The sequence below is a fragment of the Physeter macrocephalus genome, chromosome 14 (assembly GCF_002837175.3).
Source record: "Physeter macrocephalus isolate SW-GA chromosome 14, ASM283717v5, whole genome shotgun sequence".
In the NCBI taxonomy this organism is placed as follows: Eukaryota; Metazoa; Chordata; class Mammalia; order Artiodactyla; family Physeteridae; genus Physeter; species Physeter macrocephalus.
The window spans coordinates 102,526,847-102,552,277 of NC_041227.1; the positions used below are offsets into that span (position 1 = coordinate 102,526,847).

The window sequence follows — 25,431 nt, forward strand, 5'->3', positions numbered from 1 at the left end:
GCTGTTCTTTTTATTAATTTGTATCTTGGATTTAGTTAATAACTTCTTTAGACAGAGCATATCTACTCCCAAATGAGGGCATATATGCAGACAGCATTTATTTATTTACTTATTTTTAAATATTTATTTATTTATTCTTTTGGCTGCACTGGGTCTTAGTTGCGGCACACGGGATCTTCCTTGTGGTATGCGGATTCTTAGTTGCAGCATGTGGGATCTAGTTCCCTGACCAGGGATCAAACCCCCGGCCCGTGCATTGGGAGCACAGAGTCGTTACCCACTAGACCACTAGACCACCAGGGAAGTCGCCGCAGACAGCATTTTAAATCCTACTTTTGTTTTTGAAGTGAGTAAATGCAAAGCTGTAAAATTCTTACATGTGTAGCAAATGCTGTCTTTGATGAATTAAAAAATTGGTAACATACTGACATTTACAGCTTCTTTACATTTTATCTGATCTAATCCTTAGGACAACCTGGCTATATATCTCTATTTTTATAGATGAAATCTAGGCTCAGTTAAAAACTTTCCCAAGGTCACATTATGTTAGAGGCAGAAATCTAAACCATCATTAACAGACTAATGCACATGGAGGCAAATGGCGGGTTTCAAAATATATGGAAAAGTTTTTTGATGCTAAAAAGGGGACTCCATGAGCTCTTGACACACCGGTCAGTCAAAACACAGTTCACCGCAGTTTACAAGAGGGCAATCAGTTATTTTTTTTTTTAGCTTAATGAGTAATTTGTACTGAAGGAGTCACTTTGAGTAACAAGCCTCAAGCTGTCCTACTAAAGCTACAGACAGCACTGAGCACACTGGGAACACAGGCTGGGTTTGTTTGTAAGGAGTACCCGCTACTATATACACTGAATTAACTAGTGTAATTCAGCAATGTTACTTCCAGCCTTGTCTTCTGGATTTTTAGAGAATGGAAATAGTGGCCACTGTCCAAATGAAATTAAAATTCTCCCTTCCTTCTAAATCCCACACTCTGGATTATGGTTATACAGAGAATACAGAAAACACTGCAAGTTCCCACATGGCATTCATTGCTAGGGGGAGGTGCTCCTCAGTACTTTAGGGTATAAACCCTGATGTGTTGCACTGTATTGTGTTGCTTGTCAGTCACTGAGTTGAGACATGATAAAACGTTGCAGATATTTAAGGCACAAAATGAGACTTAAACAAAGTAGAGATGGAATCAAAAGAATTCCCAGGCCCTTTCTTTTATTTGCAGTAACATCAAACCATCCATTTACAAATTTTCTGGTCTCCAATCAGCTGGAATTAACTAGGCATGTCTTTGGGATCATGTTGTTTGCGTCCACTTTGGTGGATAAAAAAAAGGAACAAACCAACCGCAGGAACAGAAGGGTAGCACACTGCTCCAGCTGGAATCCAGCAGAATCACCTGAACATGTCACACCTGAACACTTAGTGGAGGGAAGGAGGAGAGCTGCTCTTCATTTGTTTTCAAAGCAAATTCATTTGAAAGAGTGAACAAGCCATCATCACAAGTCAAATGTATTATAAATCACTTAGACCTTCAGCCTAAGAAACAAGTCTTTGTTTTTCTTACACTTTACCCTGAAATAAATTTACCAACAAATCCCAAAGATTTAGTACAAAGAGTACAAATCATATTTGCTTTCCTCTTCCCTTTCTTCAGACAAACATCAAATAAAATGCAGGTGAAGGAGATGAAACACAACTGGAAGCTGATTTAGAGACTTATACTAACGCTAAAGAATCTAAAAAATTATACTGGTTAATGTGAATCTGTTTAAAATAAAGCATTTGGGTACTGCTTTTCATGTAAGTAACTGTCATACTGCTAGAAAGTTTCTGGGTGAGGGGAAAAAGATTGTTAAGAAGTAACCTTTCCAAAACCCACAAGGCAGTTGCTTGTCCTTTATTTATTTAGCTTTGATCACAGAGACTATCCCAATTTTCCACAGAATCCTCATGATACTGCTACAATATCATGGCATAAAAGATTCAAAGTGCCAGTAGACCTAAGGACCAGTTTTTTTAATCGTAAACCATGATGCTCGGTAATGTTTGAATGGGAACATTTGATATGGATGGTCAGATGAAAGATACCAAAATGTCAGACAGCCCATCGACTGCTGTTGCCATGAGATTCAACAGTCAACATCAGTCTGATAAGCTACCCGACAAGGTGGTACAGCCATGGAGATGTCACGACGGTAGGCAAAACAAGCAGACATTCAGGCAGGATTTGATCAAACAAACCAGGCATTTCTGGCCTGTTGAGATTTAAACCCAATTCTACACTCAACATAATGTCAGTACCAATTTTCCTAAAGGAAAAAAGTGAAACTGTTTATTTTTTTCCCAAGCAAAACAAAATGACCAAGTTCAACCAGAAACATCCCAAAGGAAAAATCACAAAAGAACAAAACACTTACTGAAGAAAGGCAAGAAAATTAGGTTACATATAAAAGTAAATTTCTGTCTGTTAAAATCAGAGTACGTGCTGGGCTAAAAATTAACAGATATGAGAATGTTTTTTTTAAAAACGAGTCATTTTTCTCTCCACGTCCTTTGATTTGTATACTATCATCTCTCCTGTTTTCACAAGCCAAGAAGTCCCCTTGATATAGCAGTCCCTAAGGTGCCATTTCAGCAGTGTGTAGCCAGCTGCCCAATTCCAGCCCAACAAAAAATGCTTTGGTGGTGGCCCTTTCATGCAAATAAATGAAGCCTTAAGGAACTGCGGTTGTAGGTGGATATGGCAAGGTTGCATTTAGTTGGTAGAAGCTAAAAGGAAGTAAAAGTATCAAAACGCTCAAGAAAACGGACACAATTTTGGAATGATCAAAGATGTCTTTATAAAGTTTTTTCATGACTTCATTCTAAATATACAGAATAAAAAATGGTGTCAGCTCATTTGCGAGACACCAACAAGATTTTCCTTATACTGTCTCAAAATTGAAAGATCAGTTTCCCGAGAGGGTGTGCAATGCATCATAAAATGGCCTTTTTTCAAAGGTGGGAGAGGAAGGGTTGGGCAGGATGGCATATTAAATTTTACCATGATAGACATGCAAGACTGTTATCCAATCTAGTATACTTTATATACACTTTTGATGACTTAGAAAAACAAAGAAGTCATTTGTGACAAGCCTAAAAAGCTTGACATATTTGACATACTTAGGAACCATTTTTTTTTTTGGTGTCCGGAATTCTTTAATTGTACCATGTGGGCCTTTGAAAGTAACAAATAGAAGGCCAGTTTTTGTTAAGTTTGCTGCTTAATATCACATGCCACCCTAATAAAATACAATTTGGATTGAATTGACGGTGGATACCTTACCTTAACAAAGGAAGAGTATGTCAGTGCAAGATATGGACTAAACTGCTTTCAGGGGAAAAAATAAAATAAAATTGATACAGGTTGGAAAAGGGAATTTTCCTTCCTGGTTTGGAGTCCTCCCAATTTAAGGCAGAACCCGTCCATTTAAATTTTTGCAGTTAACACTTTTCTGCTTATTTAGTTTTCTCCTCTGAGTTCAACCGCTGCTGGATTCGTTTGGCATAACTTTGTGCCATGGAGTTAATGATGGACAGGATGAAGTAACACACCATTACAACAACCAACTTCTCAAACATCCAGGACAACCAGTTTTCTCCCTGCAGGAAGAAAGGCAGAACAATCCACGAGAAATGCTTCATTAGTTCAGTAGTAAAAAGGGGACCACCTACCATGTTTTAACGAAAGCAATGAGAACCTGGAGCTTACAACTTATAAAGCCTAAACAATTAAAAATGAAAAGTCTTGTGTCTTCAGCTACTGTGAAATCTACATTCAGGCCTTCTTATACCCAGCTATTAAGATTTCACTTTGTTAGATATAAAGTCAATGTTGATTCATATAGTTTAGAATGGGTTGAGTGTGAAGTCATCTCTTATCATTCACTACATATTCTTAGATTAAATCTTACTATCTGAAGTCACCATGGAGATACGTGCAGAGAGTAGTGTCAAGATAGTTACATGTGTATATATTCTTGTTCCAGGATTAGGAGCAGCTTTTAAAATATAAACGTTATCTATTCCTGGAGTCATGTTTGGTCAACTGAGGGCAGCAAAGGGCCACGTAAAGAGTGTAAGGCCATCAAAAAACAAAAAACAACCAACCAAACAAGAAAAACACTATGCTTCCTTCAAGTTTCCCATTTCAGGTTATTGCTTACTCATCCTCTTCTAGTCATTTCCTTTGCTGCAGAACTGTTTATAGAAAAGGCAGGCTTAATTTAATTAAGTTTTTAAGTTCAGTTATGTTAACAGCTTTGGTTTATATTAAAAAAAATTATTTTCCCATCTGTGAAAAGAAAAATAGAGCAAAAATGAAGAAAGATATTCAAATGAACTCAGTAAATCCAATACTTTGTTATGCTATAAATTTTAACTTTTTAATCCACTTGGAAAGTATACTCGCTACTTATAAATAAATCATTTAGGATCAAGGTAAAAACTCATTCTACATAACAGGTCCATTATTTTCCATTAGCCCAAGGCTTGTTTTTGGGAGAAGATGTACAAAATAGAAGCTATCAATACATTTTCTGATCTAGACAAAGGCACATTTGCCAGTAGAGAGTAAACCGAGCCTCAAACTTCTGCTAAGACTGACCAACCTCACTCATTTGCCTAAAAATGCCAGTGAGTGCTGTGAATGTAACTTCTCCCTGAAACCGTGGGGGGTGGGGGGAAGAGAAGAAGATAGAGGAAAGTCTCACCTGTGGCGCGCCCGTTTCACTTTTGTGGTGAAGCTTCTGACGCTGGGCCTCCAGGTATTCCTGGAATGGCTTCTGCAGAGATGGACCTATGCCAGGGACAGCACTGGAAGCAGGGTACAATAACCCAAGCAAAAAGATACATTTGGGAAGAAAAGCAGGAAAAATGTTAAAGAAAAATCCACTTACCGCCTCAACTCAAAAAAGCAGGGATTAGATAGAAGGAGGAAAAAAACTAACAACAATCAGCCGAGCTGGCGAAATCCTGTTAACTCTTTTCAGTGGATCAGAATTCATCCTTTCACAACCCCATAAAGGAGAAAAGGCTCTCCCTCCAAATGTTTAAGAAGAAAATAGGAGCTGAGAGTCCCTTCTAGTAGAAGAGTTAGTTCTCAGAGTGAGGCCAGCTCTCAGCTGATGCTGCTCACTGGTGTGGTACAAAGAATAAAATGAATGACTTCTGAGAAGTCTCAAATTTATCACCACCAGTTCCTGTAAGAACTGGTTTGAACCGATTAATAAGGAAATGACTTATGCTTGTGTCATCCCTAGTTGAAAAAGAAACTGCCCGCCCTCTCTCTGACTTGTCCCATCTTCTCAGAGGGGGCGGTCCTTTCTCAATCCAAGTCCTTATTAGGACAATCTGTGCGTCATCCTTATCCAAAAAGAATGCATTAGCAAATTTGGGAGGCACCTCCCACTAGTCAGAAGTCAGTGATTAACAAAGGAACAAAGAAGGAACTACGAACCTTGAATCACTTCGTGGTTTATGGTAGATGGTTTGCACAGAAACTACAGTACATTACTAAACAACTTGTTCTGAGATGATTGGGACAGTGATCTCTGATAAGTTTATGTACTCGGAGCTCCCTCTCACCTAAAATATGTGGAGGTAGTGCTGTTAAACCGGTTTGGCAACTGTTAGGTACCAGGCTCCCGTTTTAGAAATGCTTGCAGGCATTTTAAAAAAATGGTAACTTGGGGCAACTTAGAAAACCAAACATCTCTATTTTCTATACCCTTTATTTTCTCATCTGATAATAATAGGGCTAAAAGCTAAATGAGCCCAATCTTTTTCCTGGGGCCAGCAAAAGGTATTTTATGTATTTGCAACAGTGCCTTATGTTCTCCTTTTTAAAGTAAGTATTAAATTAACTTCACTGCCCTTTTTCTAGAACAGTTCAGTTGCTGCTTTCTGTAACAAAAAGCAGGAGTAGAGGAAGAGAAATTTCTTGCTACTATATTTACAAGAGGTGAACAAATACATAACTCCTGGCTGACACTTTTCTTTGATCCTTTTAATTATCAACCACCATGCCCTTATGGGGAAAGAAAAAAACTGCAAGAAATAGTCTATGTCCAAGAACTTAAAATCATTACAGGGATTCAACACACACACACACACACACACACACACACACACACACACACACACACACGACCTGATTTGCAAACAAAAGAATGTATAAATCAATAATAAATTTCTCAACTTTTTGGTACAGAAGATATATTCCAAAGAAACTGAAGGGAAAAAAGGGAGATCAGTGTGGGGTGAAGTTGTTTAAAAAGTCCTTTAATGAATACTGAAGGATATGTAAAAAGGCTTGGATAGACATATGTAGTAGAGGCAATGAGTGCATTGATGATTCCAGAAGACCTGTATGACAGACATCAAAGATGGAGAAGTGGGACTTCCCCCGTGGTCCAGTGATTAATACTCTGCACTCCCAATTCAGGGGGCCTGGGTTCGATACCTGGTAGGGGAACTAGATCCAGCATGCCTCAACTAAAAAAAGGTCCTGCGTGCCACAACTAAAGATCCCGCATAAATAAGTAAATATTAAAAAAAAAAAGACGGAGAAGGGAGGGAGACTGTGGGTTAAGTCCTCTCATAGACTTTTACGTGGCCTTACATTAGTACGATAAACCCGAAGAGCTGTCTCTGAGCTCTGTTGCTGTTTATTAGTAATGATTCTTCTGCAAAGGAGCAACAATAGTACAAACTTTCTCTTTAAAACAGATTTCCCTTGGGTAGTTCTTTATATAATGCATAAAGGAATGCAAATAGCTCATCCACTTATACTTGAAATAAACCACATGAATATAAAAAAAAATCCAGTGAAATAAATGCACAAAAAGATTGGCTTTGAAGATTACAGATTTATAAGAACTTTACTTCAGAAATTCTTTTGGCCGCAGGCACAGCTTGCAGGATCTTAGTTCCCCGACTAGGGATTGAACCCAGGTCCACGGCAGTGAAAGTGAGTCCTAACCACTGGACTGCCAGGGAATTCCCAGAAATTGATTCTTTCACCCTTAATAACAATACCTTATGTCATTATTTTAAACTCCCAAGGATGGCTATAGTCAAGCCATTTTTTTTTTTAAAGTTAAAAAAAACATTTAGAGAGGCTGAAATGATTGTATGTTTATTTGAACAGCTAGGTTGTACAAGAAATGACTTGAAAATTCCCTTTTTGATGTCCTCCAAGAGTTGGATTCCATTATGTGTCTTGTTCTTTCTTCAGACCTCTAACTTCAGACTGAAGTTAAGCAAAAATATGCCTTACAGTTTTCCTCAAATCATTCTTGGGCTCCAGGGTCAAGCCATTATTTAAAGAGAAAATTAAGAACCAAGACCCAATGGTAGAAAGGTTCTACTTTGCTGTTGTTGTTGAGGGGAATGAGGAAGGGACTGGCAACACTCATTCTAGATTCCCTTCAAAATAACTGGAAACCATAAATGATTTGCCACTGTAAGTCCATTAAGACCTACTTTTTTAGCTGATAGAGAATATATGTCATTACACATTTACATGATGTGTAACTTTCAAAGAATTATCTTGGGCTAATGCAGAGATTAATTTTTCAAGGGGCTATGGTGTTTGTTACATGCTTTAGAGAGTTTTTGGTGGTGGGATGGGAGATTCAGTTTTTCATAAGAGACTAGGAACAGGTGAAAATAGAGAAGTTAAAAGTTTTTACAGCAATATATTAACCAAAACTATTATGAACAAATGCCACATGATCTGAAAAAATCTAAAAAGTTAACATATTTGAAAACTAGGTATTAAGTGTTACACAATGAATTATTTGTCAGGTCTTCTTAATTTTTAAAATATATTCATCAAAATTTTAGTTTTATTTTCATTTCTCTATGTCTACAAACAATGGCTTAAGGCCATACATGCCTCAGCTTATACAAAGCACTCTAATACTAAAGTTTTCTTAATTAATACGAAAGTTCTTTAAGTTCTTTAGATAAAAATTGAAATTAGTTTTCACTCTTAACATACATTTAAGGAAAACAATAACGCCATCTCACGACTTCATCCCTCAAGTTATTTTCAAGCAGCAGACAGGAAGTAAGAGTCCATTCTGACATTTAGGATTAATTTAAGGTACACACATGAGGAAGGAATAACTTGCATCACAGTTCAGTGTCTTTTTATAGTTGGCTCAGGAAATGACTTAAATGCCATTTTCTGAAAGCCATTAAATTCAGAGTACCTTGTGCACCTGGCTAAGGACCCTCATCTCAACCCATGGTAGGTGGCTTAAGTTCTCCATCTGCCATTAGGTGCTGATTAAGTTCAAAGTATTAGAGTTACTATCTTCCAGTCAGTGGTTGGATTTAAATATATTTAAACTAGCCGTAAACAGCCATTTTCTCTAGGTGAGAAAGCCTTAAAGAGGAAAAGAAAAAACAAAGGAAAACAAAAGCAAGAATAAAATTGATCTCATCCACTTTTCCTTGCTGTAGACCTTCAGCATAGTGGGTAAAAAAATTTTTGTGGATAGTAGTATCTTGATATTTATTTTCTTGGCACACACAAACACTTTTCAGATAATATAACTCATGAAGAAACAAATTTCCAACAAGTTATTCTAATGGCAATTTTTGAACATTTGTTACTGATTTTAATAAGGAAACAAACAAAACACCTCAGAAAATGCAAACAAAAGAGGGGGAAAAAAGTAAAGAAAAAATTCCACGGAAGTCTAATAAACCCACTCAGAGCTCAAAAGTGGTTTCATGGGAACAATATTTTGCCATGCTTATATACCTAAGTATGTGTTAAAATAAAAACAAGACAAACTTCTTTGCAAAATTCTGTCAAGGGCCCTGACCATTATGCAAACAAAATCTATTATTTTTCTGTTTTTTAATGCATCTGTGACTCTGTTTGTGGAAATCACTTATCTGATAAGAAATCTGTATTTTAAACTCTCCCCATACTGACTCATTATAAATAAAGGTCTGCATTGTGTTCCCACAAAAAGCCAGAAAATCTACCAGAGGAAGCATCACAATTGGCAGAGGTTGCATAGAGTGGGTGATGTGAGTACTCCAGTTTTTCACAATGCTTAAATTTTCATTTTATGAGCATACACCCATTCCAAAAAATTCATCGGTCATTGTTATTCTGTTTTCAAGGGACTCCTTTCAAATTTTGTAACTCTCAAACAAATTGGTTCACCAGATATAAAAAACACACCATTTGATTTACTTTGAATCTCTTCTTCATCACGGACATAGTCATCAATCTAGGACTTGCTATTAAAAGACCTGAAATTTTCCTGTTCATGATTCTGTTTGGATTTTTCCACCCAGATGAGTGTTTTTTATTATTATGTGCCATCATAAAACTGGGGCACAGTGCTTAAAAACATAGAAGTAACATAAACTTTTAAAAAATTGATTTGTCTTGTTTAGCCCTATTTACACAGGGCCTATATAAAGGTTAAGCAGTTGAAATGCCTATGGGAATTAAACAGGTATTAATAAGGTAAATTTTTAATACAGGCTCTGCTTTCTTAACCACTTTTTTTGAAGATCTTAGCATTAATGTGATTGTGTAAGTCATATCATTGGCGTTCCAGAAAACATACTGTCTGACATGGATTCCTAGTAAGGCTATAGGGCAGTAAGACTTTATCTTTCTTAGAAAAAAAAAGTATGGGCAAAAAAAATTTTTTTTAACCTTCGTTTTACTATTTGTGCAGTACTTTGAGGCTGATTTATTTAACATTCCTCTAATGATTAATCAGAACATGGAAATAACACTCTCAGGGTGTGGTTAGTTAAACCACAGAAAGCTTATAAATGTGAGAAAATGTTTTTAGAAGAAGATTCAGGTCAGGGGTAGTATTAAAAGAAAGGGAAAGGAAAGGTTTAATCAAGTCTACTGCTGCTATAATTCAGAAAGCATAAAAGAGATCTTTTGAAGTAGACTACTTTTTTTTGGTGGTGGTACGCGGACCTCTCACTGTTGTGGCCTCTCCCGTTGCGGAGCACATGCTCCCAACGCACAGGCTCAGCGGCCATGGCTCACGGGCCCAGCTGCTCCGCGGCATGTGGGATCTTCCCGGACCGCGGCACGAACCTGTGTCCCCTGCATCTGCAGGCGGATTCTCAACCACCGCGCCACCAGGGAAGCCCTAGACTACTTTTTGATAGCACCAAAAGCAGCTTTTAAGGGCAGAGGAGCCTAGACCAATGGTCTGCGAACATTTTTGATATAAGTATATTACTTACGCAAATAGTAAAATGTACAAATACAAATTAAAATGGATAAAATATGGATGAAATCTTAAAAATTTTTAAATTGTTACTAAATGTCTTACTAATTATGACGGCTTCCATGCTATCACTAGCAAATATTTCTGATTAATGGGACATAGAAAAAACAATAAATTGCAGCATGCCCACTGTAAGCCCCTTTTGTACCATGGAACTCTTACTCTAACCCTAGCCTATTTTTGTAATCCATGATTTGTGATCTTCTGACATGTGGATTGAGGGAGTGCCAATCAGACTGATGGTAAGCTATATCCTCCACGTATGTATAGCCATATAAATTATATGTACATATACTACCATAATAATGTTATGTACATTACAAAAAATATACAAAAAAGAAAATAACAAAGATGAAAATAAATATAAATAGAAGTTCTATTTTAGTCCCACTCCAATGGTGGAGACCACTGGTTTAGACCAGGAAACTAAAATGCAAGGGGTACAGATACTATACCTTGTTCCCAAAAGGTCAAAAATATCTTAAGGCTTAGTTAGCAGACCAACTCAAGGCAAAACTGTTAGGTAACACATTAGAGAAAAGAAAGCTATTTCTACTAAGATCCAGATTAAGTGTCTCTTTTTTGCTCATCCTTCCATCCTTTATAGTGGCTCCTATAGGCCACTATAAAGAGGGCCTTTAAGAACCTAAATAGCCAAATCTCAAGAGACTGAAATCCTGTGCCCACAGTTAAACTTATATGTATGTTTTAAATGAATATCAGGGTCTTTAGAATTTTCTTGATTGGATGAGGATCACTGTCTGTAAATCAATAAGTCAAATTTATCCTCCGACTCCAGAGAATTCTATCAACTGAGATTTGGCCTGGGAGCTGAGAAGTAAGTAGAGCCGTAAACAGACTCTTTTAGACTGAAGCTACAAGCTCTTCTGCTAAAGAGATTAAATTTTACAATGAAGGTACTGGTAGGATATATTTTCAGGTATGAAATAAAAGCTCCTCCCTATCCCACCTCCATTACATGCTGATCTGTGTTCTGAACAAAAGAGGCAATGACGGTAGGTAGAAGTTCAGGGACAAGATGGACTAGCAAGTCCCTTTCTTGATAACAGTCTTATAAATAATTCTTTGTTTTCAGAAATGTGCACATGTTGGTCAAACACTGTAGAGTTAAACACCACACTGCCATAACCAACCCCACCCCCGGCCCTGCCCCCACTGGGCAGTGAGGCCAGGATCTAAACAGGCTTAACGGTTAGTACTTTAATGAGTTGTCATTTCCTGTCTGATAAAGATTCTCACAGTATTTAACCACCAGTTTCCCTGGGGCCCCGACCAATACTAGAACTCTATTCATAGTGACTCAGAATGGATCTCAGACTCCTGGCCTGATTCAACCATGATAGATTTCCCTGCAAATGAAAAAAAAAAACGTCTTTCCTCCTTAGGTAGACTGCTCAGGAGAAGAGGCAGGCAAGGCAGAGGGGAGGTAGTTTATCAAACAATCTTTCTGAAGAAGCCAAAGGCCATCATGCTAATAGCCATTAATATTCATAGCCTTTCAGTCCTCAGAGATTAGAGAAAGAAAAAAAGATATAAATTGGTCCCTAATTAATCCATTAACCCAGGAATATGACAAGTAAATGAACTGGTGTTGGCTTCAAATAAACTTACTTACTTACTTATTTATTTATTTGTGCGGTAAGCGGGCCTCTCCGTGTTGTGGCCTCTCCCGTTGCGGAGCACAGGCTCTGGACGCGCAGGCTCAGCGGCCATGGCTCACGGGCCCAGCCGCTCCACGGCATGTGGGATCTTCCCGGACCGGGGCACGAACCCATGTCCCCTGCATCGGCAGGCGGACTCTCAACCACTGCGCCACCAGGGAAGCCCAAATAAACACATTTAACCCAGTAAAAATGGGATCCAGTAATCCCATGTGACTGAAATGAAAGAGTTAAAATCTAGGGCTTTCTCATATATACAAGTTTGAGTTGATAGTCTCTGGCACCATCTAAAATTCGTTGTGATTCGACCTCAGGATTTGGGATTAAAACATCATTAATTTCATTCACAGCTGTGCCCCTTTCAAATTATTAAAACCTCTTTTGTACTCAAGTTAGTCCATTGTGCGCTGAATAGAATTATAAACACATGACACCATCAGTTTCCTAGAGGCTGTGTAGAAGGAAGATCACTGCTTTATCCAGAAACATCAGGTGTACTGTTTCTACTGCCTCACAGCATATTTCTATCATAGGCGTCTTTCAAATAAAGTAACCCTCAATTGCACTTTCTTTTTTTTTTTTTGCGGTACGCGGGCCTCTCACTGTTGTGGCCTCTCCCGTTGCAGAGCACAGGCTCCGGACGCGCAGGCTCAGCGGCCATAGCTCACGGGCCCAGCCGCTCCGCGGCATGTGGGATCTTCCCGGGCCGGGGCACGAACCTGTGTCCCCTGCCTCGGCAGGCGGACTGTCAACCACTGCACCACCAGGGAAGCCCTATTCTTTTTTTTTTTTTTGAAATTTATTTATTTGTTTATTTTTGGCTGCATTGGGTCTGCGTTGCTGTGCGCAGGCTTTCTCTAGTTGCGGTGAGCTGGGGCTACTCTTTGTGGTGCCCCGGCTTCTCATTGCAGTGGCTTCTCTTGTTGCGGAGCATGGGCTCTAGGTGCACGGGCTTCAGTAGTTGTGGCACGCAGGCTCAGTAGTTGTGGCACGCAGGCTCAGTAGTTGTGGCCCACAGGCTCTAGAGCGCAGGCTCAGTAGTTGTGGCGCACGGGCTTAGTTGCTCCACGGCACGTGGGATCTTCCCAGACCAGGGCTCGAATCACGTCCCCTGCATTGGCAGGAGGATTCCTAACCACTGTGCCACCGGGGAAGCCCTGCACTTGCTTTTGAACATTTGGAATTGTTTTCTATAAGAATCAGGATGAAGGTAAGATCTCCTTACAATTAGCACATACTCTTTGAAATACGCTATAATTAAAGGGAAGCTTTTGAAAACAAAACCTCATTTCAGAATTTTGAGTTGAGCAATAGAAGCCAAACAGGCATTTATGTTAACGAATGAGGGCAGAGCTAAAGAAGTGGTCTATAAGAACCAAGTAAAAGTGATTGGCTGCCAAAACAAAACCCTGTTAAAAATCAACTGATTTCAGTTACAGAAAATGACAGACTGATGGCAGCTTTATATGGTGACAAATCAGTCTGCGGCTGGCTGGATGACCCACTGAGTTCTAAGAAAGAAAGAAATCAGCAACAGGGACCCGCAGACCCAAAGGTCAAGAATAAAGAATAGTTTGCGGAATTTCAAATTTAAGGTGAAATAGCACGGAAGCTCACTGGCCTTTATATCATTCAAAGTGGCTTGATTGTGAGTGAAAAAAGTGACAGTATTGAAAAGGAATTTAAACTCATCAAGATAAATCTAGTTACTCCAACCGTTACTCTACTCGCTAAATGCAGTAGATAACCTTAAAAACAAAAGCCAGGATCTCTGCCCTAAATGAACTTAATCTAGAAGGGTGATGAGAGGGAGAGGGAAAAAAAAATGCATTTAAACCTGCAGTACAAAACCCAGTAGGTTTCTCAAAGTAACACCGGTAGTAACTAGTTTCAGCTGTGCCGGGTCAATACAAGTGTGAACAAGGAGAGTAGACAGAAAGAACTCATGCTGGCTCCCTATCACATCCACGAGGCAGCCATCTGAAACTAGCACTCTTGTCCAAATCTCCAACTTCAAGATTACCTCACTGACTTCTGTAGCACTCTCTCAATGTCCCTCTTTTCCACCTCAAAAGATCTTGAAATCTTCATTCCAGTTTTTTAAATTAATTAATTAATTAATTCTGGCTGCACTGGGTCTTCGTTGCTGCACGCGGGCTTTCTCTAGTCGCAGCGAGCAGGGAGTCTTCGTTGCAGTGCACGGGCTTCTCATTGCAGCGGCTTCTCTTGCACAGGGTCTAGGTGCACAGGCTTCAGTAGCTGTGGCACGCCGGCTCTAGAGCGCAGGCTCAGTAGCTGTGGTCATGGCGTTAGCTGCTCCAAGGCATGTGGGATCTTCCCGGACCAGGGCTTGAACCCGTGTCCCCAGCATTGGCAGGCGGATTCTTAACCACTGTGCCACCAGGGAAGTCCCTTCATTCCAGTTTTGAAGGAAGAAGTGGTTAAGGAGAATAAATCAAACCACTCAGGCTTTTGATCCTATCTCCTTACAGCTCTTACCATTTACATGAATTTAAATATGTTTCAGTTTCCCCATGAAGACGGTGATAGTAAGTACCTTATAGGTTTTATTATGCATATTCATAAAAACAAATGTAAAGCATCTGGCACACTGAGTGCTTACTAAATGTTATATCCAACCCACGTCCTTCCTTTTCTTCATTTGTATTTTCCATCTCTAGCTTTTAACCAGAGTATTTCCATCAGCCTAAAATACACAGAGGTCTCTCCTAATAATGAATAAATGAATTCAATTAGTCAACAAATATTTAAAGAACACTTAAAATGTGGCAGGTATGACCTTGGCCTGACTTTTTCTCTACCCACTGTGTAGGTTAATATAATTGGGTTTTAGTTTTCATCATTCTACAGAAATGCTCTAATTATGGTTAATAGTAACTTCCTAATACAATGTCCATTTCTCACCTTACAGTCTAACTCCAGAGTTCTTGCTTTAACCTTTAACTATTCTGCCTCCCAATATCTATAAGAAAAATACAGAGGAGTTAAGAGTCAAAAGAGAAGATAAACTACAGGAAGAGGACATGAAAAAGAAGGAGTTTTCTACCTGAAGTACAGAAGATTATATTAAAATCAGCATGTACAACTGATTCTCAGCAGCTGGGGTCTTAAAACCTCTGTATCCTCCTCCGATTAATACAGTTATTTGTGTTCCACACTTCCATAACTTTTTCTGATTATTTTACAATGATCAAAAAAAGTCAAAGAGAATCAAATACATAAACCAGGTTTGTGTATTTTAAAATGAAAGGGTAGGGACTTCCCTGGTGGTGTAGTGGTTAAGAATCCGCCTGCCAATGCAGGGGACATGGGTTCGAGCCCTGGTCCGGGAAGATCCCACATGCTGCGGAGAAACTGAGCCCATGCGCCACAACTACTGAGCCTGTGCTCTGGACCCCGTGAGCCACAACTACAGAGACCATGTGCCACAACTACCGAAGCCCGCGCGCCTAAAGCCTGTGCTCTGCAACAAGACAAGCCACTGCAATTAGAAGCCCGCGCACTGCAACAAAGAGTAGCCCCCTCTTGCCGCAACTTAGAGAAAGCCCACGCGCAGCAACGAAGACCCAACACAGCCAAAAAAAAAAAATAATAATAATAAAATAAAATGAAAGGATAGATTTTCTTTCTGTAGAAGAAAAAGTCCAGACCAATATAGCTCATTCTGACCACTTACAGAGTGAGGAACAAGAAACATCATTAAGGTTCAAGCACTTAATTACTCACTGGTTAAAATGATCTCTCTTGCCACAGGCAAGTCCGACTCTTGAGGTCAAACGTCAAGTTAACTTAGAAATAGGAGACAGCAAAGAAGAGCATGGAACATTCTGTATCTGGTAAAAAGTCCCTGCTCCAGCCAACCCCATCCCCCGAGTTCAATGACTGAGTTATGGAAATTTTCTTGTGTGGTAAAACTGGGGACTTTGTCTTCCAATAAGACTCTGGCAACCTGACAATGAGCCAATGTTCTGCATATGGTTTGTTACAAGTCATATGCTTAATGTTATTTTCTGGGAATTCTCATCCTCTATTTGGTGAGAATATCGGAACATGTCATTTTAATCATGATTTTAAAGTTAGACTTGGTCATGCTCTTTAAGAAATATGTCCAGGTCTCTCTCATTGGAGAAAATCTAAAATTAAATAAAAATAAGTTTAAAATCTTAAAAAAAAAGAAAGAAAGACTGCAACAAATGTAATGCCTTTGAAGCTCTAAAGTTCCCTGGTTCTTTGGTTCTGTCCTCTGACTTATTTCAGCTTAGGGTATCAGAGAGTGAAAAACTCCATTACATGCCTCATCTTTTTTCAGAACCTTTTCTCTGTCCTCTTGCCAAACATACCATAAACCAAAAGGATTTTTCAAGACTATTATCTGTTCTAACCTTTCAGAATATGTAACTGATTCATTACATCTATTCAGATTTTCATATATAACTAGACAAACCCTTTGATTTAGGAATAGGTAATAGGGATACCTTTCCCTAAACCCAGTGATACTTATGATTACTTTCCAAAACTGTCCAAGAAATAAATCTACAAATAATTATTTCTGGTCAAGGGAGGGGAATTATTTACTCTTAAAATTACAATAAATTTTGGACGTAGGACTTATATTCTCTCTGGGACCTTAGGACTGTCATACCATGATATACTATACTAAAAATACCACAGTCCAAAGGCACACTTAGATAGCTGGGCCATTCCATAGTTACACTGAGACTAGAAGCCGTTTGGGAAAAGGGATATTTCTTTCAGTCATCAGTATAGCATTCAAACCTGTATAAAACTGATCCTAAACCTCACCACCAGAGATGTAATGGTCAACACTAAATAATTCTTTCCCTGACACCTGGGGAGGTGAGTAGCCTGACATGGCAGGCCACAGGCACACCTGCCTAGACAAAATTTGACCCTAGACAAAACTAAGTTAACTTATCACAGTGAAGGGTTATCTTGCTTATGTCCAGTCTCTCTTTTATTCACCTTTTCCCTCTTCTGTGTTGTCCCTTTTATCATATTCTAGGTTCCACTATGTGCTCATCTATCTTGCACTAAGAAATGCTCACAGAAGCATTGTTCAAAACAGCAAAAAAGGGGGCTTCCCTGGTGGCGCAGTGGTTGAGAGTCCCGCCTGCCGACGCAGAGGACACGAGTTCGTGCACCGGTCCGGGAAGATCCCACATGCAGCGGAGGGGCTGGGCCTGCGTACCTCCCCCCCCAACACACACACAGCAAAAAAGGGACTTCCCTGGTGTCTCAGTGGTTAAGAATCCGCCTGCCAATGCAGGGGACACGGGTTTGATCCCTGGTCTGGGAAGATCCCACATGCCACAGAGCAGCTAAGCCTGTGCGCCATAACTACTGAGCCTGCGCTCTAGAGCCCGTGAGCCACAACTACTGAGCCCGCACAGCACAACTACTGAAGCCCACACACCTTAGAGCCCTTGCTCCGAAACAAGAGAAGCCACCGCAATAAGAAGCCCGAGCACCGCGACAAAGAGTAACCCCCACTAGCTGCAACTAGAGAAAGCCCACACGCAGCAACAAAGACCCAAAGCAGCCAAAAAAAAGGAAAAAAAAAAAAAAAAAGGAACATTCCAAATGTCTATCAATGGGAGAGTGGATGAATAATTAATATATAACGGTCAAAATGAGCAATTTCAGCAGCACACAATATTAGCAATATAACAATAAATGAAAAGTCTCAAAAGACTACATATTGTCTGATACACTTTTTATTAAGTTAAGACTAAAATAAAAAATTATATAAGTGAGTTATTTATAACCACTCTGAGTCCATTTCCTTATCACTAAAAGAGAGGAAAATACTGATCATACAGGACTGCAACTGTAAATAGTAAGGGGATTCCCTGGTGGCGCAGTGGTTAAGAATCCGCCTGCTAATGCAGGGGACACGGGTTCGAGCTCTGGTCCGGGAAGATTCCACATGCCGCGGAGCAACTAAGCCCGTGTGCCACAACTACTGAGCCTGCGCTCTAGAGCTGGTGAGCCACAACTACTGACCCCACGTGCCACAACTACTGAGCCTGCACTTTAGAGCCCGTGCTCTGCAACAAGAGAAGCCGCCGCAATGAGAAGCCCACACACCACAACGAAGACCCAATGCAGCCAAAAATAAATAAATAAAATAAAAAATTTTAAAAAAAGAAGTAAATAGTAATAACAATTGTATGTAAAGTGCTCACTATGTTTAATAAATAGTACCCTCAAGAATTATTTGTATAATCTCTGATGAAAAACTTTGTCCTGATAAAAGGTAAGTTTTACTGATCAGAGAGTAAAGAAATGGGTACTTCCTTTAAGGAGAAGTAGGCCTTCCCTCAATCTTCTCTGAGAGCATACAAAATAGTCACCTAGCATGCTACCTTTCCATTCACAGTCAGTAGAAACTTTGGAAAATGAGATGAGAACACAGGCAACATAAAAATTGAGAGGAAAGGCATTTAAAAAATCCACATGCCTTAGAATTTTAAATCACTTGATATGAGTACATTTCAACTAAACTGTAAGATATTTTGAGACAGGATATTTTACATTTTGACTGGAAGTTGGAAAGATTACCAGTGGCCTCCTGAACTGGGGAAGAAATGCTACTCAAAGAAAATATATTATTTGAGAGAACAGCAGCTAAAAGTGGATACAGAGAGGAAATAAATAACTGGCTTGTGGCAGAGTTTATATTCAAACCTAGATTGGTTTTGTCTAAAGCCTGTGTGTTCTTTTCATATTTCACTCCATAGCTGTCCTTACTCTTGGGATTCATTTTTTCATTCTCCCTTGCCTTAGTATCTCATAATTTTATTTTAAATTTGAACTGTTGTTGACTTTTTCTTGGTCTTTTCTTTTGATTTTTACTCTACCATGGCAATTCACCACCCTCTTACTTGTGGGCACATAGTTTTAAACATCCTTCAAAAGGATTCCAGGACTTCCCTGGTGGCGCAGTGGTTAAGAATCAGCCTGCCAATGCAGGGGACACAGGTTTGATCCCTGATCCGGGAAGATCCCATATGCTGCGGAGCAACTAAGCCTGTGCACCCCAACTACTGAGCCTGTGCTCTAGGGCCTGCGTACCACAACTACTGAGCCCATGTGCTGCAACTGCTGAAGCCTGCGCGCATAGAGCCCGTGCTCCGCAACAAGAGAAGCCACCGCAACGAGAAGCCCACGCACCGCAACTAAGAGTAGCCCCCACTTGCTGCAACTAGAGAAAGCCTGCACGCAGCAACAAGACCCAACACAGCCCCCCGCAAAAAAAGCCTGTATTCCAAACTTTCTAGTTTAGTTTGATGATCTGCCGTATATATATATGTACACACACCATTTATATCAGTAGTTTTAACAGTGTGAAAAGGGAGAACTAACAATCAAAGGAGAATGTTTCTATAGCAAATTACATGTAGTATTTTCAGTTCAACTCAACAATGAGTCTAGGGAATCAATCTGACTGTTCTCCTTCCCTTTTCTGAAATAAATTGCTAAGCTATTTACTATGATATAAAAGAACAAATTTAGGTCTTCAAAAAATTCATTCTCCTGGTTTAACTTAATTTGCAGTCTAGGTTTGGTGATATTATTTATTATCATTTATTATCATCTGAACACTTGTATAGCATTTCCTACTTCAAAATGTAGGAAAACAAACCATGTCAAGCTCAATTAGAGAATCTGATTAAAAGATAATTTTATTACAGACAAAGATGAAAAAGATACCCATTAGCATGTGGTAATAAAGAATTATTATTACAGCTAAGTCTAATTATTTATACTGCTTAATAGTTTATCTAGAAAAGAAGTTGATGGGTAATCCCTGTAGACAGTATTAGGGAAAAGATGAAGATATCAGGACATTGCAACATTTGTCTCTTGCAAACAGTTTTTAAAATATGACACATGCAAAACAAAACAAAACCACCACCCATTCCAGTAGGCCTTGAATATCTTAGAATAACTTTATGCAAAACCATCTTTAAGAAGAATCACTGGAATTTTTTTTTTTGAGGGGCTGTGCTAGAGGAGATAATTAAGGGGAGGGACTACTGATTTTTTTTACATTAATTAATTAATTAATTAATTAATTTTTGGCTGCATTGGGTCTTCATTGCCGCGTACGGGCCCTCTCTAGTTGCGGCGAGTGGGGGCCACTCTTCGTTACGGTGCGCGGGCCCTCTCATTGCGGTGGCCTCTCCTGTTGCAGAGTATGGGCTCTAGGCACGTGGGCTTCAGTAGCTGTGGCACGTGGGCTTAGCTGCTCCACAGCATGTGGGATCTTCCCAGACCAGGGCTCGAACCCGTGTCCCCTGCATAGGCAGGAAGACTCTCAACCACTGCACCACCAGGGAAACCCAGGACTACTGATTTTGAAAAACATAAGGAATAAGAAATTCTAACTTTAATACACTGGCCTAAGCTTAAAGATATGTTTATTGCTATTTACTGTAGATAATTAATATAATTTCTTAGAAACTCCAAAGGCTGGGGAAACAGAAGAATCTGGGCTCTATAAATAATCTGCTGATTCTTACTGACCAGATCTTTATTTGGACACCACCTGTTCATTTATTCACCAGATATTTATCAAGGACCTGCTATGCGTCAATCAAGATGCCAGATGCTATGGACACAACGGCGAACAAAAATAGGCATGGCCTCTGCCATTAAGAAGTTTACAGGTTAGTTGTAAAAGGAAGGACAGTAATCATACACCCTCAAACATGAATGTAAAAATGCAACTGTGAGTGCATGTAGTACATACTGCTGAGAAAAGAGGTCCCTAGGAAAGAGGGTAATTGTGACCTAGTCAGGGAAGGTGTTTTTGTGAATATAGTAGCTGAGATCCAAAGGACATTATCTAGGCCAGTGGTTCTCAATGGGATTGCTGGTGATAGTGGCAGTTTACTTGCCATGGAACATTTGGCAATGTTTGGGGGCATTTTTGATTGTCACAACTGGGAGACACGACTGGCATCTGGTGAGTAGAGGAAAAGGACACAGCTACATATCTTACAATGCACAGGACAGTCCCCCACAACAAAGACATCTTATCTGGCCTAAAATGTCAATAGTGCCAAGGTTGAGAAACCCTGAACAGGGCAAAGGGAAAAGCCTGAGCAAAGACCAATGGTGGGAGACTCAAGCAGAGAAAACTATACGGGATAGCTCATTCAAGGCTACAGAGACCCAGTAAGGAGTTTTAGCTTTATCTTAAGAATGAAGGGGAAAACAAGTGAAGGGTTTCAAGAAGTGGAGGAACTGGGGAGTGAGGACAGTGGTGGCGACAGTCTCAGATATGGTTTTTAAAAGGTTACTAACTGCAGTATGATGAACTGATTGGAAGGAAATGAAACTGGATGTAGATGTTTGAGATGGGTAGCTAACTAATATAACTTCTTAGAAGTGCCAAAGGCTGGGGAAACAAAAGGTGGTAGTGGTGAGGATGTAGAAGTAGCTGGAAAACTTCCTTCTATAAATGTTCAGTATGGAAAAATGAGAAAGAAAGAATGTAGGATGCTGCGTGCCAAGTCATTCCTACGACGTGTGGATCTGTGTGGTTTGTGTGGTAGTTCTACATGTGCCTCAGAATTCTCTCAAGGTGGCACAATAATCTCTAGGAACAGATGAAATGTCTTCTTATTTTAAAAAAAGAACAAGAATATTCCCTCTTTCTTTTTGAATGTGATATATGGTGACTTATAAACCACTTTATTTGTGAGAATTCAGGCAACAAAAAACTGGAGTAATTAAAATTCAATTTACAAGCCATAATCCATATTTCTAATCAGAAGCTTAGGAAGTAATAAAATCAATAGCTGGCTCCACTGAGTATATTCTCAAGAATATGTTTTTCCTCAGTTATTACATTAATACCTAAGTAGAAAATATTAAACACTATTTTATCATAGAATATAACATACATAGAAAAGAGTAAGTATAATATATAGTGCATGATTCAAAGAATAATAAAACTAATACTCATGAACTCACTACCAAGTGGCAGTTGTTTAATAGTGAAAATTTTCATAAAGGTCTTGTTTTATAAATGGCTTTTAAAATAAAGATTTGTGTTAAAACTACATAAAGGGCATTCCAACTTAACACTTTTCCACCATAGGGCAGTTATGCTATTAAATGAAAAGAAAACCTCTCACCTGTAAACATTGAATAAAAAATCATATATTGAAAAAAAAAAGGGTTCATTTAATATCCGGTAGGATTCACATTCCAGCTGACATTAATTTGATTAACTAAACAGGTCTTTCTTTGCTGTTTTATCAAAGTAAATTCCAAAAAATTTGTGACACTGTCATTTAAAGCATATGTTAAAACTGGTCTTACTTCTTTAAACACAAAAATAAATGCTTTGGATGGTTTAGCCTTTTAAAATGGCCTAATTTTTCTCTAGTGAAGTAACAGATTCATAACACATATTTTGGTAATATCTTATCATGCCTTATTTAATGAAATATTAATATTTTATGTAAGATTTATATATAAATGAAATACAACTGTGTATCTGGCATCCAATTTTGGCTAAAACTCATAGCATTGTACCAAAGCACCGTTAAACTCTAACTATATACACATGTCATTTACATAAAAAGAATTTCATACTTCTTTGGAGGGGCAAGTCTCAAACTGCAAAGCTTCTTTTAAATCAAGAATTATATGACTTGATACATGTTTGGTTTAAAATTAAACAAGGATAATCTGAGCTTCATCCTTCCCTGCTGTAGGGAACGAGGTTCATCTTCAATTTAAATAATAACAGGGCAAAAGATTTTTCCTTCTCAAAAAATAAAGAGCTATTACAAAAATTCTATACCAATAAAGTCTTTTTATACATTTCCTCCCATTCAAACCATGATGATATTAATATTAGTCCTTAAAGAATTACTCACCCAATGAAAGCCACCATCTGCTCCACTATGTGTTTGCTGAATGTTATAATAACAAAGATTTTCTGTAAAGAAAATGCCAGTTAAAATAAATATTTCTCATCAAAAAGAAAAAAACAATATAAATTCACAATTCTGATAATAGTCTAAAACGGTGGCCATACTGCTGCTAATTGCAATTTAAAAAATTTTTAAGAAACAAAACAAAACACCATTTGACAAATGCTATGTACTTTGTATTTTAAAGATGTTTTTCCTTAAGCACAGTTCTAGTGTTGCCAGGATACGTGACCATGTCTGAGGGAGAAATGTGAGTCATGAAACCCAAGGCTGGGTGGATGTTCCACATGTTCTGTGTGTTTTATTTTATTTTATTTTATTTATTTTTGGCTGTGTTGGGTCTTCATTGCTGCGCGTGGGCTTTCTCTAGTTGCAGAGAGCGGGGTCTACTCTTTGTTGCGGTGCGCGGGCTTCTCATTGTGGTGGCTTCTCTTGTTGCAGAGCACAGACTCCTGGCATGCGGGCTTCAGCAGTTGCGGCATGTGGGCTCAGTAATTGTGGCTCACAGGCTTAGCTGCTCCGCGGCATGTGGGATCTTCCTGGACCAGAGTTTGAACCCATGTGCCCTGCATTGGCAGGCGGATTCTTAACCACTGCGCCACCAGGGAAGCCCGTTCTATGTGTTTTAGAATGGTGTATACAACTAAAGTCATGGGTTCCCATATAGCCTCCACCACTGAAATTAAAGCTTATCAGCCTGATGATAGGTGTCTGGGCTAAATCTAATCAAGAGGATCTTTGAAAAGACTACGTCCTTCCTGGAAAGTTCTTATAAAAGTGTTATGAAAGTTCCATTCTCAGATCCTGAATGAGCTTGGAATTTCAGCTTCGGGTACAAGCAAAGGCATCAACAAGTTTTGGGGGATCTTTATCAGACCTGGGTCATTGTCAATTTGGTATTACTGAGGTATTCTTCATTAATTAAAGATGTTGATACTTAACTTACAAGTAAAGATGCCTTTAGGCTAACAGGTAGCAAATATTTTCAACTCAACAAATGTTACAAGAAGTACTTACTATGGATAATATAAGCATTATTAAGGGCTTTCAGGGAACACAAAGATGGGAAGAATACTTCTTCAATACCCTGAAGAAATTAAAAAATTTTTCTATACATAGTAGAAAGATGGTTAAGTACAAAAGATATACATATAAACTGTAAATGTCATTAGCAGTGAAAACAATGTGTTACAGAAGTTGAGAGAAAGAAAAGGTCACATAAGTACAATTAATTAGAGATTCAAGAAGGTGATATTAAGGTTTAGCTTTAAAGGACTGATAATAATTCTCTGAATAAATATGAGTAATTCTAGATTCTCTCTACCAGTTCCTGATAACAAACTCTCCAGTGCTTTGTTACTGTTGTTAAATAGTAACTATAGCCTATGTAACCAAATGGGAGGGAAGAGAAATAAAATAAATAACAATAGTCTTCTTTTTAACCATCCACTATGAAATTCAGGAAAGTGGCTAATTCAGACAAAGCTCATTATTTCAGGTAGAAGACTAATAAGGCAATGATGTTTTCTTAATGTCCCACAGTTAACAAAGACATTGGCAGCTGCACAGCTGGATATGTGTGAGGAAATAAGACTAAAAAAAATAAGTTCACAGTCCTTTTTGGTGTTTGTTTATGTATCTACTAATGTGAAGAAGGCATTTACCTATCTCATGAAAAAAGTAAGCACATATAGATATCAAACAATTACAAGATGGATGATGATGTATCAACAATCCTACACAAATGGTGTATGAAGATTATGAAGCTAATAAGACAATTACAAGAGATCATTTAGGGAGAAAAGCATTAATATATGGGGACTCTTCTAGTATCCAAACTAAAAGCCAGTTAATTGGAGCTATAAATCTTTTACTAAGAAACAGAGCTAATGGTTTGCCTCTCAGTGATTTCACCACCATGTGTTCCCTACCATCATTTCCTAACATTCAAAATAAGCCAATGCCCAGATAATTGCACAATTTCGTTTCTTGAAAACAAAACAAGACTTTCTTCTTATATATAACAGCTTGAAAATTCACTGTGCTGGGCAAGACATTTAAGAACATATGTCTCAGAATCATTCAGGCTTGAGGTCTGGGTGGGGATTCTACCAAATAAACAAAAGGCACAGATCCCCAAAGAGCCCAGTCAGCCATGTCAACCATGTGCACAGAGGAAATAAGGGTAGAGTAGGAATAATTTTTTAAAAAAGATATGGGTGTAGGGAACTAATGGTGCCAGAATGAAAAAAGAAGAAACTATGTATCTATAAAAGAAGGGTCCTCCAATGGAAAGAAGTATCTTAGACTGATTCATATATTAAATATTTACTGAGTGCCAACTACATGCCAGATGCTATTCTAGGCAATAGAATACCTTAGGGAGCCAAGAAACAAAAACCT

General features: G+C 38.7%; 1 protein-coding gene across 3 annotated transcripts in view; it reads right to left on the bottom strand.

The window, feature by feature from the left end:
* Positions 1-1,193: 1,193 nt before the first annotated feature.
* Positions 1,194-25,431, bottom strand: part of VMP1 (vacuole membrane protein 1) — a 131,194-nt gene continuing 106,956 nt past the window's right edge. For all 3 annotated transcript variants that reach the window (XM_024127912.3, XM_024127913.3, XM_024127911.2), the window contains exons 10-12: positions 22,972-23,033; positions 4,770-4,872; positions 1,194-3,660 (exon numbers count right to left, since the gene is read on the bottom strand). In XM_024127912.3, the coding sequence (XP_023983680.1) occupies positions 3,517-3,660; positions 4,770-4,872; positions 22,972-23,033 (309 nt within the window). In that variant the 3' untranslated portion in view covers positions 1,194-3,516. The remainder of the gene's footprint in view (positions 3,661-4,769; positions 4,873-22,971; positions 23,034-25,431) is intronic.